The sequence below is a fragment of the Pristiophorus japonicus genome, chromosome 1 (assembly GCF_044704955.1).
Source record: "Pristiophorus japonicus isolate sPriJap1 chromosome 1, sPriJap1.hap1, whole genome shotgun sequence".
In the NCBI taxonomy this organism is placed as follows: domain Eukaryota; kingdom Metazoa; phylum Chordata; class Chondrichthyes; family Pristiophoridae; genus Pristiophorus; species Pristiophorus japonicus.
The window spans coordinates 321,843,566-321,858,793 of NC_091977.1; the positions used below are offsets into that span (position 1 = coordinate 321,843,566).

The window sequence follows — 15,228 nt, forward strand, 5'->3', positions numbered from 1 at the left end:
TGGGGAGTGGTGTTGGTGGTGAGGGGCGAGGGGGGAGTGGTGGTGCGGGGGGGGGCAGGTGGGGGACAGAGTGTGTGGGGGGGGGGAAGAGAGAGAGAGTGTGTGTGTGGGGCGAGGAGGAGGAGGAGGAGGGAGTGTGTGGGGCGAGGACAGGGGCTGGGGGGGGTTCGCTCACTGGCTGCTCCAGGGGGAGTGACGGAGCTACGGCTGTGTGTGTGCTTTTTAGTTTGTTTTATTGTCGCAGACGTCAACATAGATTAGTGTTTTGAAACGGCCTAGTGAGTGAGCTGGGGAGCTTCTGTCCAAGATTTCAGGCTTCAGGCGGTGACTGGCCGCTGAAAAACAACCGGTCACGTGGGCTGTGGGCAGGGTTCGGCCAAGTGTCAGCGTGAAAGATATTTTTATGTCTGCTTCTCATTATACTGCACACCATCCCAGCTCTGTTCGATTTTCTCTTTTTTTGTCTTTGCATCATTTTAAATGGTCTCGACGACTCAGTTGGGATTTGTGAGCATTTTCTGTTGACTATGGAAGTTGAGGTTTCCCAGCATTCATTGCTACAGCGCAAGTCCTCTATTCGAGCCGCAGAGATTGAGGACGGGATTTCACATTGCTCCAACTACTGGGACAGCTGTGCCTCCATCGCATTTAGCTCTCGCTCTAGTTGGAGCAAGAGGAGCACTGCAAGGTGATGTCTGAGATCACAATTTTGTTCTTCTCTGAATGTAGTTAAGTTAGTAGGTCTCGAGGAGTTCACTGTTGAGACGTACAGCTATTTGTCATTTTGCTTCAGTCTTTGCATTTGAAATAAACTTTGTTTGCTAATGTTTTTGCACTGCTAGATGTAGTCGTCAGCTTGGTTCAGTCGACAGCTTTTTAAGTTAGAAGTTGTGGACTCAAGCCACCCCCCCCCCCCCCCCCCCCCCCCCCCAAGACCGGAATCTGGACTGCAGTGCCGGAGGTGCCGTTTATGATTTTCTATAGATACTAAGGAATCCATCTGCCTGTTCAGGTAGATATAGAAATGTCACAACTCTTTTTGATTGATGCAGGTGTTCTGCATTCTTCCTTCAATTAGTATCACCAAAACCAGACAAACTGGTCATTCATCTCATCGTGCTGTGTGCCAAATAAACGCATTGAATTTCTTTGTATCCATTCCCTCTATGGCATAGTTATGTTGTAATTGAGTAGGTTGTAATCTTTTTGTAATAGACATTACATTCTAGAATATGTTAGGTCTGACTTAATGTGTGAAGTATGTCTCTCTCTATTTTGAGGTTATAAAGGCTTCCTTGTAACCCAAATTTGGAAATGTGACAGCTGCTCAGTTATTTAAAACCAAGACACACAATTCTATGTTTTTGTTATGACTATATTGGGAGCCGCATCTGAACAGGATCTGAATCATTGGGTTTCAAGCACTGTTGTGCCATAGCGAACTATTGCTTTTACTTGCAAGCTGCTTAATAGATTAATTGGCATACCCATTTATTATTCAGTCATTAGTGCACATCTATTCAGCAGACGCTTACCTTGGCAGACTTCAATGTGGTGAAATGTGTCCACCTTAAATATTCACTTCCTCCACCACTGTGGCAATGTGTACCATCCACAAGATGCATTGCAGCAAGGTTTCTTCGACAGCACCTCCCAAACCTGCTTACTGTACTACCAAGAAGGACGAGCAGCAGGTGCATGTGAGCACCATCATCTCCAAGTTCCCCTGCATATGTTGCACACTATCCTGACTTGGAATTATATCGCTGTTCCTTCATTGTCGCTGGGTCAAACTCATGTAACTTCCTCCCTAATAGCACTGGGGGAGTACCATTCCCACACGAATTGCAGCAGTTCAAGAAGGCAGCTCACTGCCACCTTCTCGAGGGCAATTATAGATGGACAATAAATGCTGACGCCCAAACGGGGAAAAAAAATTGAATGGAAGACATGCTGCCTATAAAAACGATTCCTATGCTCTGCCACTCTTCCTCTGCAGTGCAAACAGCTACCTTCTGCAGTTGCCAAAGATGGCAACTCTCTTGTAATATTATCTCCAGGGCGCTGTCTGTAAATGCAACTGTCTTCTCTGGGGGCCTTGTACTTTTCTTTTGCCAGCAAAAAACAGTTTAAAAATAGTGTACTTGCACAGCAGCACGTGCAGGTGCCCCTTTAAGGCGTTACAACAGCTATTTTCTGCTGCATTTGATAGTCTCTGATTCTTGGTCTCTGCGCATGAGTTGATCCACATTGATGGTGCCGGTTGCAAATTTGGGTTTGCTTGTAAATTCCTTCTCTGATTCATTGGCAACAATTATTCCTGTAAGTAATCTGAGTGTATATTATTTGATTGACTCTTGTTGCCCCATATCTGCTTGTATGATAGGTTCTTGATGGAACCCCCTTTTTGACCTGAACTGGATCTCTGTCTTTAGCATATTAAGAGAAAAAAAAACTTGTATTTCTAAAGCACCTTCCACAACCTCGATGTCCCAAAGCACTTCATAGGCAATTTTGAAGTGTCGTCACTGTTGTAATGTAGGAAACACAGCAGCCAGTTTGTGCACAGCAAGCTCCCACAAACAGCAATGTGCTGATGACCAAATAATCTGTTTTTCTAATGATGTTGATTGAGGGATAAATATTGACCAGGACACCTGGGGAGAAGTCCCCTGCTGTTCTTTGAAATAGTGCCCTGGGATCTTTTACGTGGGAGCAGACAAAAGGCAACACTTCCGACAGTGCTGTACTGCATTGGAGTGTCAGTCTAGATTTTTGTGTTTCTTCAATCTCTCCAAAAGCTGAGGTTTTTTTTATTTGTTCCTGGGATATGGGCTTCACTGGCAAGGCCCGCATTTATTGCCCATCCCTAATTGCCCTTGAGAAGATGGTGGTGGACTGCCCTCTTGAACTGCTGTAGTCTGCATGGTGAAGGTAGTCCCATAGTGCTGTTAGGTGCTTAGGGGAGAGGTGGGGGGAGAAAGAGTTCCAGGATTTTGACCCAGTGACTATGAAAGAATGCTGATATATTTCCAAGTCAGGATGGTGTGTGACTTGGAGGGGAAATTGGAGGTGGTGATGTTCTCGTGCGCCTGCTCCCATTGTCCTTCTAGGTGGTAGATTGTCGTGGGTTTGGGAGGTGCTGTTGAACAAGCCTTGGAGAGTTGCTGCAGTGCATATTGTAGGTGGTACGAACTGCAGCCACGGCGTCGGTGTAGGGAGTGAATATTTAAGATGGTGGATGCGGTGCCTATCAAGAGGGCTGCTTTGTCTTGGATAGTGTCGAGCTTCTTAAGTGTTGGAGCTGCAAGTGAAGAATATTCCATCGCACTCCTGACTTGTGCCTTGTAGATGGTGGAAAGGCTTTGGGGAGTCAGGTGAGACACTCGCCGCAGAATACCCAGCCTCTGACCTGCTCTTGTTGCCACAGTGTTTATGGCTGGTCCAGTTAAGTTTCTGGTCAATGGTGACTCCCCCTGGATGTTGGTGGGGGATTTGGCAATGGTAATGCCGTTGAATGTCATGGGGTGGAGGTTGCACACCGTTGTTCGAGATAGTCATTGCCTGGCACTTGTGTGGTGTGAATATTAATTGTCACTTATCAGCCCATGCCTGAATGTTGTCCAGGTCTTGCTGCATGCGGGCATAGATTGTTTTATTATCTAAGGAGTTGCCAATCTGTGCAATCATCAGCCAGCATCCCACTTCTGATATGATAAAGCAGCTGACGATGGTTGGGTTGAGGACACTGCCCTGAGGAACTCCTGCAGTGATGTCCTGGGGCTGAGAGGGTTAGCCTCCAACAACCACAACCATCTTCCTCTGTGCTATCAATGACTCCAGCCAGTGGAGAGTTTTTCTCCTAATTTCCATTGACTTCAATTTTACTAGGGCACCTTGATGCCACACTCTGTCAAATGTTCCCTTGATGTCAACGGCAGTCACTCTCGCCTCTGGAATTTAGTTCTTTTGTCTGTTTGGACCAATGCGGTCTGGAGCCGAGATGTCTTGACAGAACCCAAACTGAGCATCGGTGAGCAGGTTATTGGTGAGTAAGTGCTGCTTGAGAGCATTGTCAACATCAGAGGGGAAGCTTAGTTTGAATCATTTAGCTATTTATTTTACAGCAGGGTGAACATGCAGAGGAATAAATACGACCAGATTCTCTTAGTTCAGTTAATGCACCTTGGCCTAGAAATTGATGCTGCCTCTCTTTTCCCACCCACACTCCCATTTTACAGACGTAAAGTGGATGACCATGTCCAATATAGCAGGTGGTTTGTGCGCACGTATTTCGTGCAGAACGTGCACCGGCCTCCACATTGGTGAAGATAGAAAAAGAGAAGTACAGTGCCTGAAACTGATGGGTCCTTTTCAAATGAAAATGAGTGCGAACGCTTGTTTTAGGCCCCCTTTGCCAAATTGCTATGCCCTGAATGCAGCCACAGGAAAACGTAGTCGATGAGCGGTGTCCTCACCGCACAGCACTTCCCCCCCCCCCCCCCCTCCCCCCGACATCAAGATCCACGGCACGGCCCTGGATAACATGGACCATTTCCCATACCTCGGGAGCCTCTTATCACCAAGAGCAGACATTGAAGACGAGATTCAACACAGCCTCCAGTGCGCCAACACAGCCTTCGGCTGCCTGAGGAAAAGTGTTTGAAGACCAGGCCCTCAAATCTGCCACCAAGCTCGTGGTCTATAGGGCTGTAGTAATACCCGCCCTCCTGTACGGCTCAGAGACATAGACCATGTACAGTAGACACCTCCAGTCGCTGGAGAAGTATCACCAACGATGTCTCCGCAAGATCCTACAAATCCCCTGGGAGGACAGACGCACCAATATCAGCGTCCTCGACCAGGCCAACATCCCCAGCATTGAAGCACTGACCATACTTGATCAGCTCTGCTGGGCAGGCCACATTGTTCACATGCCAGACACGAGACTCCCAAAGCAAGCGCTCTACTTGGAACTCCTTCACGGCAAGCGAGCCAAAGGTGGGCAGAGGAAACTTTATAAGGACACCCTCAAAGCCTCCCTGATGAAGTGCAACATCCCCACTGACACCTGGGAGTCCTTGGCCAAGACCTCCCTAAGTGGAGGAAGGGCATCCAGGAGGGCACTGAGCACCTCAAGTCTCCTCGCCAAGAGCATGCAGAAATCAAGCGCGGGCAGCGGAAAGAACGTGTGGCAAATCTATCCCACCCTCCCATACCTTCAACAACTATCTGTTTACCTGTGACAGGAACTGTGGCTCTCGTATTGGACTGTTAGCCACCTAAGGACTAATTTTTAGAGTGGGAGCAAGTCATCCATGATTCCAAGGGACTGCCTATGATGATGATGGACAGCTTTCTTGCTCTTTTTGCTTTGTTGCTTTAAACGTCGGAATTACACACACTCAGTTGTAGTAATGGCAGGATCGGGTATTTTATTTAAACATTCATACTTGTACAAACCCAGTATGAATGCTACTGCGACATTTCACATAGCCAGCTCTCTGCTTGTGAGGCGCACACCTGCCAATTTTGAGTCTCTCAAACAGCCTTCTCTCACATCTCTGTTACAAAATTAGGCCTTTGAGCTCTATATTCCATGGAATATAATCAATGGTACATACAAATAATTAACATACAGATGATGTAGACTAAATGACCATTGTCTTGAAATCACATCTAACTGCTTCATGAATTACTGCACACAATCATCATGGACGGTCCCTCAAAGCGAGGATGACTTGCTTCCACGCCATAAAGGGATGAGTTCACAGGTGTTTCAATGAAGGACCTAATATTCCAGATCCCGAACTACATCTTGAAGGGTGGAAGATGCCTGTGCGTGGATTTTTTTAACGTGTGGTGGCTGTTGCACACCAGCCACCATATGGGCTTAACAGAGCTAGGTCTTGGTCCAGTGGCAAGGATTACCCAAGATGACAGGTCTGTGCAGCAGAGCTGGTCTCCAAATACGCGCACATTTTGCAGTGTGGGCTGCCCCGTGCTGCCCCAGGGCCCTCTCCTCTTAGCCCCAAACTCATGCCTCTTCTGGGCCCCGGTCACTTCCTTTGACACATTCTTGCCGCTCCTTCGCCCCTTCTGTGCCTGCCCGCACTGCAGTCAGCGACCTGGCTTCGCAGCCGTCTCCCTCCTGCAGCATCACGCGCTGCTTCCTGAAGTGGCATGCTGCGCATGCTGCTCCCTCCAATGGCCCTGGCCTGCTGATGGTCTTGCAGGCTGGGACCGGGCCGGGCTGCCGCACGCTGCTCCCTCCAATGGCCCTGGCCTGCTGATGGCCTTGCAGGCCGGGACTGTGCTGTTTTCCGGGCCGGCGCATTCTGCTCCCTCCAATGGCCAATGTACACAAACCAGGTGATCAGCAGGAGTTCTTTGATGCCATGCAAGTATCAATGATACCTACATATAATTAACATACAGATGAAGTAGTCTAAATGACCAGCTACCCATTGACCTGAAATCGGGTCTCATTGCCACAATTGGCCCCCGCCCAGTTCATGCCGCCTGATCTTTAGGTCCTTATCTCCACATAACATGATAGATATTGAACAGGTTGTGCTACCCCGCTTTAGTGGTTGTCTTGTTTGATTAACTCCTGGATTCATTCTTGCCGACCAGAGCAGACCAACTTTTCCCTGCTGTCTCCTGTCTTTCACGACTGTTTTCTGCTTGATGGCTCTCTTTCAAAAGCCAGGATGGCATTTTGGTATCTCTCTTCAATCACGATTTCACAAAGAATGTCAGGTTTTCCAACACAATGCGTGAGATGTTTTACAACAACAACTTCCATTTATATAGAGCCTTTAACCTATTAAGATTGCAAGAGTACTCCACAGGAGCGTTATCAGAGAAATTTGACAGTCACCATAAAAGATATTAGGGACTGGTGGTTAAAAGTTTGATCAGAGGTAGGTTTTAAGGAGCATCTTAAAGGAGGACAGAGGTTTAAGGAGTTCTAGAACTTATGGCCTAGGCAGCTGAAAGCTGGTGGGATGATGGAAATAGGAGATGTGCCAGAGGCCAGAATTGGAGGATCGCAGAGTTATTGGAGGGTTGTAGGGCTGGAGGTGGTTACAAGGCATGGCCATGGAAGGATTTGAACACCAGGATGAGAATTTTAAAATAGAGACGTGCTGGACCAATGCGAGCACAGATGGGTGAATGGGACTTGATGCAAGTTGGGATACGGGCAGCAGAGTTTTGGATGAGCTGAAGTATATGGAAGGTGGAAGAAGGGTCCAATAACCCGGCTTTTAAAAACAAAGTGCATTACAAGTTTTTTCCACCCATAGACAAAGCAATAAATGATTTGTTAGAAAAGTTGACTCTTTTCTCAAATTGGAAATAGTCAAAATGTGACACTGCTGCACATAATTGAAGAAGTGAGAGGATCACCGAATAAATGGAGGGGGGGGGGGATGTTGCCCACCCCCCTGCACGCACTCAGTTTTACATGTGCTGGCACACTTGCAAATGCTGTGCAAGCTTTTCCCCTGACTTCTGGACAGAAAGTCCACTAACCAATTCTGCTCATTTCCAACCATTCTAGATTTGTAGCAGCTTTTAATAAAATGTTTGCAGTTTGCTGAATCATCCAGATCTCAGTCTAATTGTTTTATTGCAGAGTTACTTGTCTGGAAATGTGAAGGAAAGCCTCAAATGTAATCTGTTTCATGCTTTGAGAAGGAAAAGTCGGTTTAACCAACCTGACACCTCCTTAGATTCGAGCTGCAATGTAAAGAGCATGGAAGAGACGGGTAATAATGGGATGGAAGGACAACATTTTACCAGGTAAAGGAATTGTTCGTAACTAATTAGTTATTATATTGAATAATGTATGATTCCTCTACTTTTACAGTGTCGTAGATTCCTTCTGTGATCTATGCATTGGATTGTCTTAAATTTATATCTTGACATGTCTATCTTGATTATTTTTGTGTTGTAACTTTTAGTATGCCATTATATTTCTGTAAATACCAAGAAACAAATAATTACTGGCATTCAGATAGCTATTTATATTTTCCTCACCCAAACATTTTCCCTTCAGTCTTTAAGCACTATTCTTCTCTCTACAGGCAGTCGTTAAGACTAAAAATCAACAGAAGTCATAAAGAAGGTAAATCAAACTTTTCTTTTGAATAGTTGCTTTAAGTGCTTTATTTCACTAATGTATATCAAATAGATCTGGGAATGTCATATTAAATCTGCTGAGATCAGTCCTCATCATAGACAGTCCCTCGGAGTCAAGGAAGACTTGCTTCCACTCTAAAAATGAGCCCAATACGCGAACCACAGTCTGTCACAGTTGGGACAGACAGTCGTTGAGGGAAGGGGTAGGTGGGGCTGGTTTGCCGTACGCTCTTTCCACTGCCTGCGCTTGATTTCTGCGTGCTCTCGGCGATGAGACTAGGTGCTCAGCGCCCTCCCGGATGCACTTCATCCACTTAGGGCAGTCTTTGGTCCGGGACTCCCAGGTGTCAGTGGGGATGTTGCACTTTATCAGGGAAGCTTTGAGGGTGTCCTTGTAACGTTTACTCTGCCCACCTTTGGCTCGTTTGTCGTGAAGGAGTTCAGAGTAGAGCGCTTGCTTTGGGATTCTCGTGTCTGGCATGCAAACAATGTGGCCTGCCCAATGGAGCTGATTGAGTGTGGTCAGTGCTTCAATGCTGGGGATGTTGGCCTGGTCGAGGACGTTAATGTTGGTGTGTCATATAATATAGCAGATTATATGAGAATGAGAATACGAGAGGTAGCTGTTAACCTGAACATATTGGAAGTGGCAGATAATTTTGTATTGCTCGAAGATTCAGGGCAATGTTGTACAAGTGGGATCAATTTTGTATCCCATTAAGCAACAACTTGCTTTTATATAGTGCCTTTTTAGATAGGAAAACATCCTATGTATAATCAGACAAAATTTGACACCGAACCACATGGAGATAGTTGGCGGGATGACAAATAGGTTGTTCAAAGTACGTTTTAAGGAGGGTCTTGAAGGAGGAGGTAGAGGCAGAGAGGCCTAAGGAGGGAATTTTAGTGCCTAGACAACTGAAGGCACGGCTGCCAATCGTGGGGTGGGGGGAGCATAGAAGGCCAGAATTGGATGATCGCAGAATTGGAAGAGGGTGGTAGGGCCCGAGGAACTTGGAGATAGGGAGAGGTGAGACCATGGAGGGATTTGAACATGATGAAACCAGGAGCCAGTATAGGTCAGAGAGCACCGGGGTGATGGATGAATGGGGCTTGGTATGGGTTAGAATATGGGCAGCAGAGTTTTGTATGAGTTCAAGTTTATGGAGAATGGGAGGCCGGTCAGGAGAGCATTGGAGTAGTTGAGTCAGGAGGTAACAAAATCATGGATGAAGATTTCAGCAGCAGATGTGCTGAACCAGGGGAGGAGACCAGGAATGTTAGAGGTGGAAGCAGGCGGTTTTTGTGATGGAGAGGATTATAGGGTCTGGAGCTCAGCTGAGAGTCATATTGCTGTTTGTTAATTATTCTGTATTATACAAACCTGATAGAGGTCGTTAAGATTATGAAAGGGTTCGAGGGGGTAAACCTAGAGATGATTCCACTTGCGATGAGATCAGAACTAGAGACCATAAATATGAAATAGTCACCAATAAATCCAATAGGGAATTCAGGAAAAACTTCTAGAGAGTGGTTAGAATGTGAAACCCCAGGAGTAGTTGAGGTAAATAGCACAGATGTATTTAACACATCATAGGTAAACAGACATTTACAGCATGGAAAGAAGCCATTTCGGCCCATCGTGTCCATGCCAGCCGACAAAAAGCTATCCAGCCTAATCCCACTTTCTTGGTCCATAGCCTTGTAGGTTACAGCATTTTAAGTGCACAGCCAAGCACTTTTTAAATGTTGAGGGCTTCTGCCTCTACCACCCTTTCAGCAGTGACTTCCAGCCCCCCCCCCCCCCCCCCATCTGTATGAAATCATTTTGCCTCAAATCCCCACTAAACCTCCTACCAGTTACTTCAAATCTATGCCCCCTGGTTGTAGACCCCTCTGCTAAGAGAATAGGTCCTTCCTCTCCACTCTTATCTAGGCCCCTCATAATCTTATACACCTCAAAAGGTCTGCCCTCAGCCTCCTCTGTTCCAAAGAAAACAAACCCAGCCTTTCCTCATAGCTAAAATTCTCCAGTCAGGCAACATCCTCGTAAATCTCCTCTGTACCCTCTCTAATGCAATCACATTTTTCCAGTAATGTGACCAGAACTGCACACAGTACTCTAGTGTTTTATATAGTTCAAGCATAACCTCCCTGCTCTTGTACTTGATGTCTCAGCTAATAAAGGCAATTATTCCATATGCCATCTTAACCACCTTATCTACCTGGCCTGCGACCTTCAGGGATCTCTGCACATTGGCTCCAAGATCCCTTTGTTTTTCTACACTTCTGTGTCCTACCATTTAATGTGTAATCCCTTTGGTAGCCCTCTCCAAATGCATTATCTCACACTTTTCCAGATTGTATTCCATTTGCCACTGTTCTGCCCACCTGACATTGATATCTTCCTGTAGTCTACAGCTTCCTTCTTCATTATCAACCACACAGCTGATTTTTGTATCATCTGCAAACTTCTTAATCATACCCCCTATATTCAGGTCAAAATCATTGATAGATACCACAAAAAGCAAGGGACTTGGTACTGAGCCCTGCCGAACCCCACAGGAAACAGCCTTCCAGTCACAAAAACAGCCATCAACCAGTACCCTTTGCTTCATGCCTCTGAGCCAACTTTGGATCCAACTTGGCACATTGCCTTGGATCCCGTGGGCTTTTACTTTTGTGACCAGTCTGCCATGTGGGACCTTATCAAACGCACGACCCTCATCGACCCTCTTAGTTACCTCCTCAAAAAAATTCAATCAAGTTAGTCAGACACGATCTTTTAACAAATCCATGCTGACTGTCCTCTACTAATCAGTGTCTTTCTAAATAAAGGTTTATCCTGTCCCTCAGAATTTTTTCCAATAATTTTTCCACCACCGAGGTTAGGCTGTAATTACTCGGTCGACCCTTTACTCCCTTTTTAAACAAAGGTACCATGTTAGCAGTCCTCCAGTCCTCTGGCACCGCACCTGTAGCTAGAGAGGATTGGAAAGTAATGGTCAGAGCCTCTGCTATTTCCTCTTGCTGGGATACATTTCATCAGGCCTGGGTATTTATCCACTTTCAAAGCTGCTAAACCCCTTAATATTTATTTCACCTAATATTTTTCACCACTCCTCCCTGATTGCAATGTCTGCATCATCCCTCTCTTGTGAAAACAGGCGCAAAGTATTCATTAAGAACCATAATCGCGTCTTCTGCCTCCACACACACATTACCTTTATGGTTACCTCTGTTTAACATCTCATCCAAAAGACAGCACCTCTGACAGTGCAGCACCCCCTCAGTACTGCGCCGGGACACATAGAAACATAGAAAATAGGTGCAGGAGTAGGCCATTCAAGCCTGCACCACCATTCAACAAGATCATGGCTGATCATTCACCTCAGTACCCCTTTCCTGCTTTCTCTCCATACCCCTTGATCCCTTTAGCCGTAAGGGCCATATCCAACTCCCTCTTGAACATATCCAATGAACTGGCATTAACAACTCTGCAGTAGGGAATTCCACAGGTTAACAATTCTGAGTGAAGAAGTTTCTCCTCATCTCAGTCCTAAATGGCTTACCCCTTATCCTTAGACTATGTCACCTGGTTCTGGCCTTCTGCAACATCAGGAGCATTCTTCCTGCATCTAACCTGTCTAGTCCCGTCAGAATTTTATGTTTCTATGAGATCTCCCTTCATCCTTTTAAACGCCAGTGAATACAAGCCCAGTCGATCCAGTCTCCTCATATGTCAGTCCTGCCATCCCAGGAATCAGTCTGGTGAATCTTCGCTGCACTCCCTCAATAGCAAGAATGTCCTTCCTCAGATTAGGAGACCAAAACTGAACACACTATTCCAGGTGAGGCCTCACGAAGGCCCTGTACAACTGTAGTAAGACCTCCCTGCTCCTATACTCAAATCCCCTAGCTATGAAGGCCAACCATACCATTTGCTGCCTTCACCGCCTGCTGTACCTGCATGCCAACTTTCAATGACGATGTACCATGACAGCCAGGTCTCGTTGCACCTCCCCTTTTCCTAATCTGCCGCCATTCAGATAATAGTCTGCCCTCGTGTTTTTGCCACCAAAGTGGATAACCTCACATTTATCCACATTATACTGCATCTGCCACTCGTTTGCCCGCTCACCTAACCTGTCCAAGTCACCCTGCAGCCTTTTAGCGTCCTCACAGCTCACACCGCCACCCAGCTTAGTGTCATCTACAAACTTGGAGATATTACACTCAATTCCTTCATCTAAATCGTTAATGTATATTGTAAAGAGCTGGGGTCCCAGCACTGAGCCCTGCGGCACTCCACTAGTCACTGCCTGCCATTCTGAAAAGGACCCGTTTATCCCGACTCTGCTTCCTGTTGCCAACCAGTTCTCTATCCACGTTAGTACATTACCCCAATACCATGTTCTTTAATTTTGCACACCAATCTCTTGTGTGGGACCGTGTCAAAAGCCTTTTGAAAGTCCAAATACACCACATCCACCGGTTCTCCCTTGTCCACTACCAGTTACATCCTCACAAAATTCTAGAAGATTTGTCAAGCAGGATTTCCCAACTGTTCTCTTTGTCACCATAGGAATGTCACCATGGATTTTTGTGCTCAAGTCTCTGAAGTGGGACTTGAACCTTCTGACTCCGAGGCGAGTGTGCTACCCACTGAGCCATGGCTGACACCGATTTGAAGGAAATGTTGAGAGGGTTAGATGAAGAGTGGGAGGAGGCTCGTATGCAGCATGGACCTGCTCGGCCAAATGGCCTGTTTCTATGCTGTTAATACACTAATGCTTTGTAAAGCCGGCATCTGAATCATCTAGAGAAACAAGTGGATTTAAACACGATAAACATGTAGAGCTTGGGTTATATGATGGTCATCTGTGGTATTCTCTTTCTAGTGAATGCAGCTCCAGTCACCAGATCACTTCGGAGTAACAGAGCTGAAATGGAAGTGGAGGAAAGAGTACATGAAGAAGGCACTGATACAGAAGTGCGGCGCAGTTGTCGGCTCCGAAGAAATCGCTACAAAAAGTTAAACCAATCTGTACTCTTTGATAAATTGATAACAAAGTAAGAGTTGGGAACGTTTTCTTTCTGTGCTTATGATTCAACAACTAGGAATCAGACTCTTACTGTGTGGAACGTGTTACTGGAAACTAACTTGTTTTCTTCATTTGCAAACATTTGTTGGATAGCACTGCAGAAGCTGTTTTGCAGAAAATGGATGACATGAAGAAAATGCGTCGTCAGAGAATGAGAGAGTTGGAGAATTTAAGAGTACTCAATGATGCAGAGGAAGATGAAGCAAGTTACTTTGGGCATTACTTTAAATAGTTGAAATGTGATTTGTGAACTGCATCTGAATGTGGCTAGATTGAACTGCATGGTTGAAAAATTGGTAAATTAGAAATGTTAGCTATTACATAAGAAATAGGAGCAGGGGTAAGCCATTTGGCCCCTCGAGCCTGCTCCACCATTCAATAAGATCATGACTGATCTGATCTTGGCTTCAACTCCACTTCCTTGCCTGACCCATAACCCTCGACTCCCTTATTGTTCTAAAATCTGTCTGTCTCCACCTTAAATATATTCAATGACCCAGTCTCCACAGCTCTCTGGGGTGGAGCATTCCACAGATTCACAACCCTCTGAGAAGAAGTTCCTCCTCATCTCCGTTCTAAATGGGCGACCCCTTATTCTGAAAGTATGCACCCTAGTTCTTGATTTCCCCATGAGGGGAAACATCCTCTTTGCATCTACCCTATCAAGCCCCCTCATAATCTTATACATTTCAATAAGATCACCTCTCATTCTTCTATACTGCAATGAGTAAGGGCCCAACCTACTCAATCTTTCTTCATAAGACAACCCCTTCATTTCAGGAATCAACCTAGTGAACCTTCTCAACTGCCTCCAAAGCAAGTATATCCCTCCTTAAATAAGAAGACCAAAACTGTACGCAGTACTCCAGGTCAGGTCTTACCAACACCCTATACAATTGTAGCAGGACTTCCCTGCTTTTATACTCTCTCCCCTTGCAATAAAGACCAACATTCCATTTGCCTTCCTAATTACTTGCTATTCCTGCATGCCAACTCTGTGTGTTTCATGTTTCAGATCCCTCTGAACTGCAGCATTTTCTAATCTCCATTTTAAATAATTTGCTTTTTTATTTTTCCTATCAAAGTGGATTAACTTCACATTTTCCCACATAATACTGCTTTTGCCAAATATTTGTCCACTCACAGCCTGTCTATATCCCTTTCAACTGTGAAGTGGAGCATGGCAGCAAGGAAGATTGAGAAGAGGTTTGGGGCGATGACGCAGCTCTGCTTGACGCAGCTCTGCTTGACCCCGGTCCGGATGTGGATTGGGTCTATGATGGATCCGTTGGTAAGGATCACAGCCTGCATGTCATCATTGAGCAGGCGGAGGATGGTGATGTACTTTTGGGGACATCTAAAACTGAGCAGGACGCTCCATAGACCCTCGCGGTTGACGGTGTCAAAGGCCTTTGTAAGGTCGAAGAAGGCCATGTATAAGGGCTGGCACTGTTCCCTACATTTTCCTGCAGCTGTCACGCTGCAAAAATCATGTCCATTGTACCCCGGAGGGGACGAAATCCGCACTGCAACTCCGGGAGGAGCTCCTCGGCCACTGGGAGAAGACTGTTGAGGAGGACTCTAGTGATAACTTTCCCAGTGGCTGATAGCAGGGAGATTCCTCTGTAGTTGCCGCTGTTGGACTTGTCCCCTTTTTGAAAGATGGTCACGATCACTGCATCTCTAAGATTTCCTGGCATGCTCTCCTCCCTTCAGGTGAGAGATGAGGTCATGTATTTGCGCCAGCAGTGCCGCTCCGCCATACTTCAGTGCCTCAGCAAGGATTCCATCCGCTCTGGTAGCCTTGTTGTTTTTTCATCGCTTCCTTGCTGCCATGCTCACCTCACAGTTGACCAGCTCCCCGCTGGAGTGGAACTAAATTACAGAACCAGTGGGAAGCTGTTCAACCTTCGTCATCTCCAGGCCAGGTCCAAGATCACCCCAACCTCTGTCGTCGAGCTACAGTACGCGGACG

General features: G+C 46.1%; 1 protein-coding gene across 2 annotated transcripts in view; it reads left to right on the forward strand.

Moving 5' to 3' along the window:
• LOC139272592 (ATPase family AAA domain-containing protein 2-like) overlaps positions 1-15,228 on the forward strand; it is a 114,773-nt gene that overhangs the window by 2,280 nt on the left and 97,265 nt on the right. For both annotated transcript variants that reach the window (XM_070888668.1, XM_070888677.1), the window contains exons 2-5: positions 7,643-7,809; positions 8,094-8,134; positions 13,050-13,221; positions 13,347-13,455. In XM_070888668.1, coding sequence (XP_070744769.1) covers positions 7,643-7,809; positions 8,094-8,134; positions 13,050-13,221; positions 13,347-13,455 — 489 coding nt within the window. The remainder of the gene's footprint in view (positions 1-7,642; positions 7,810-8,093; positions 8,135-13,049; positions 13,222-13,346; positions 13,456-15,228) is intronic.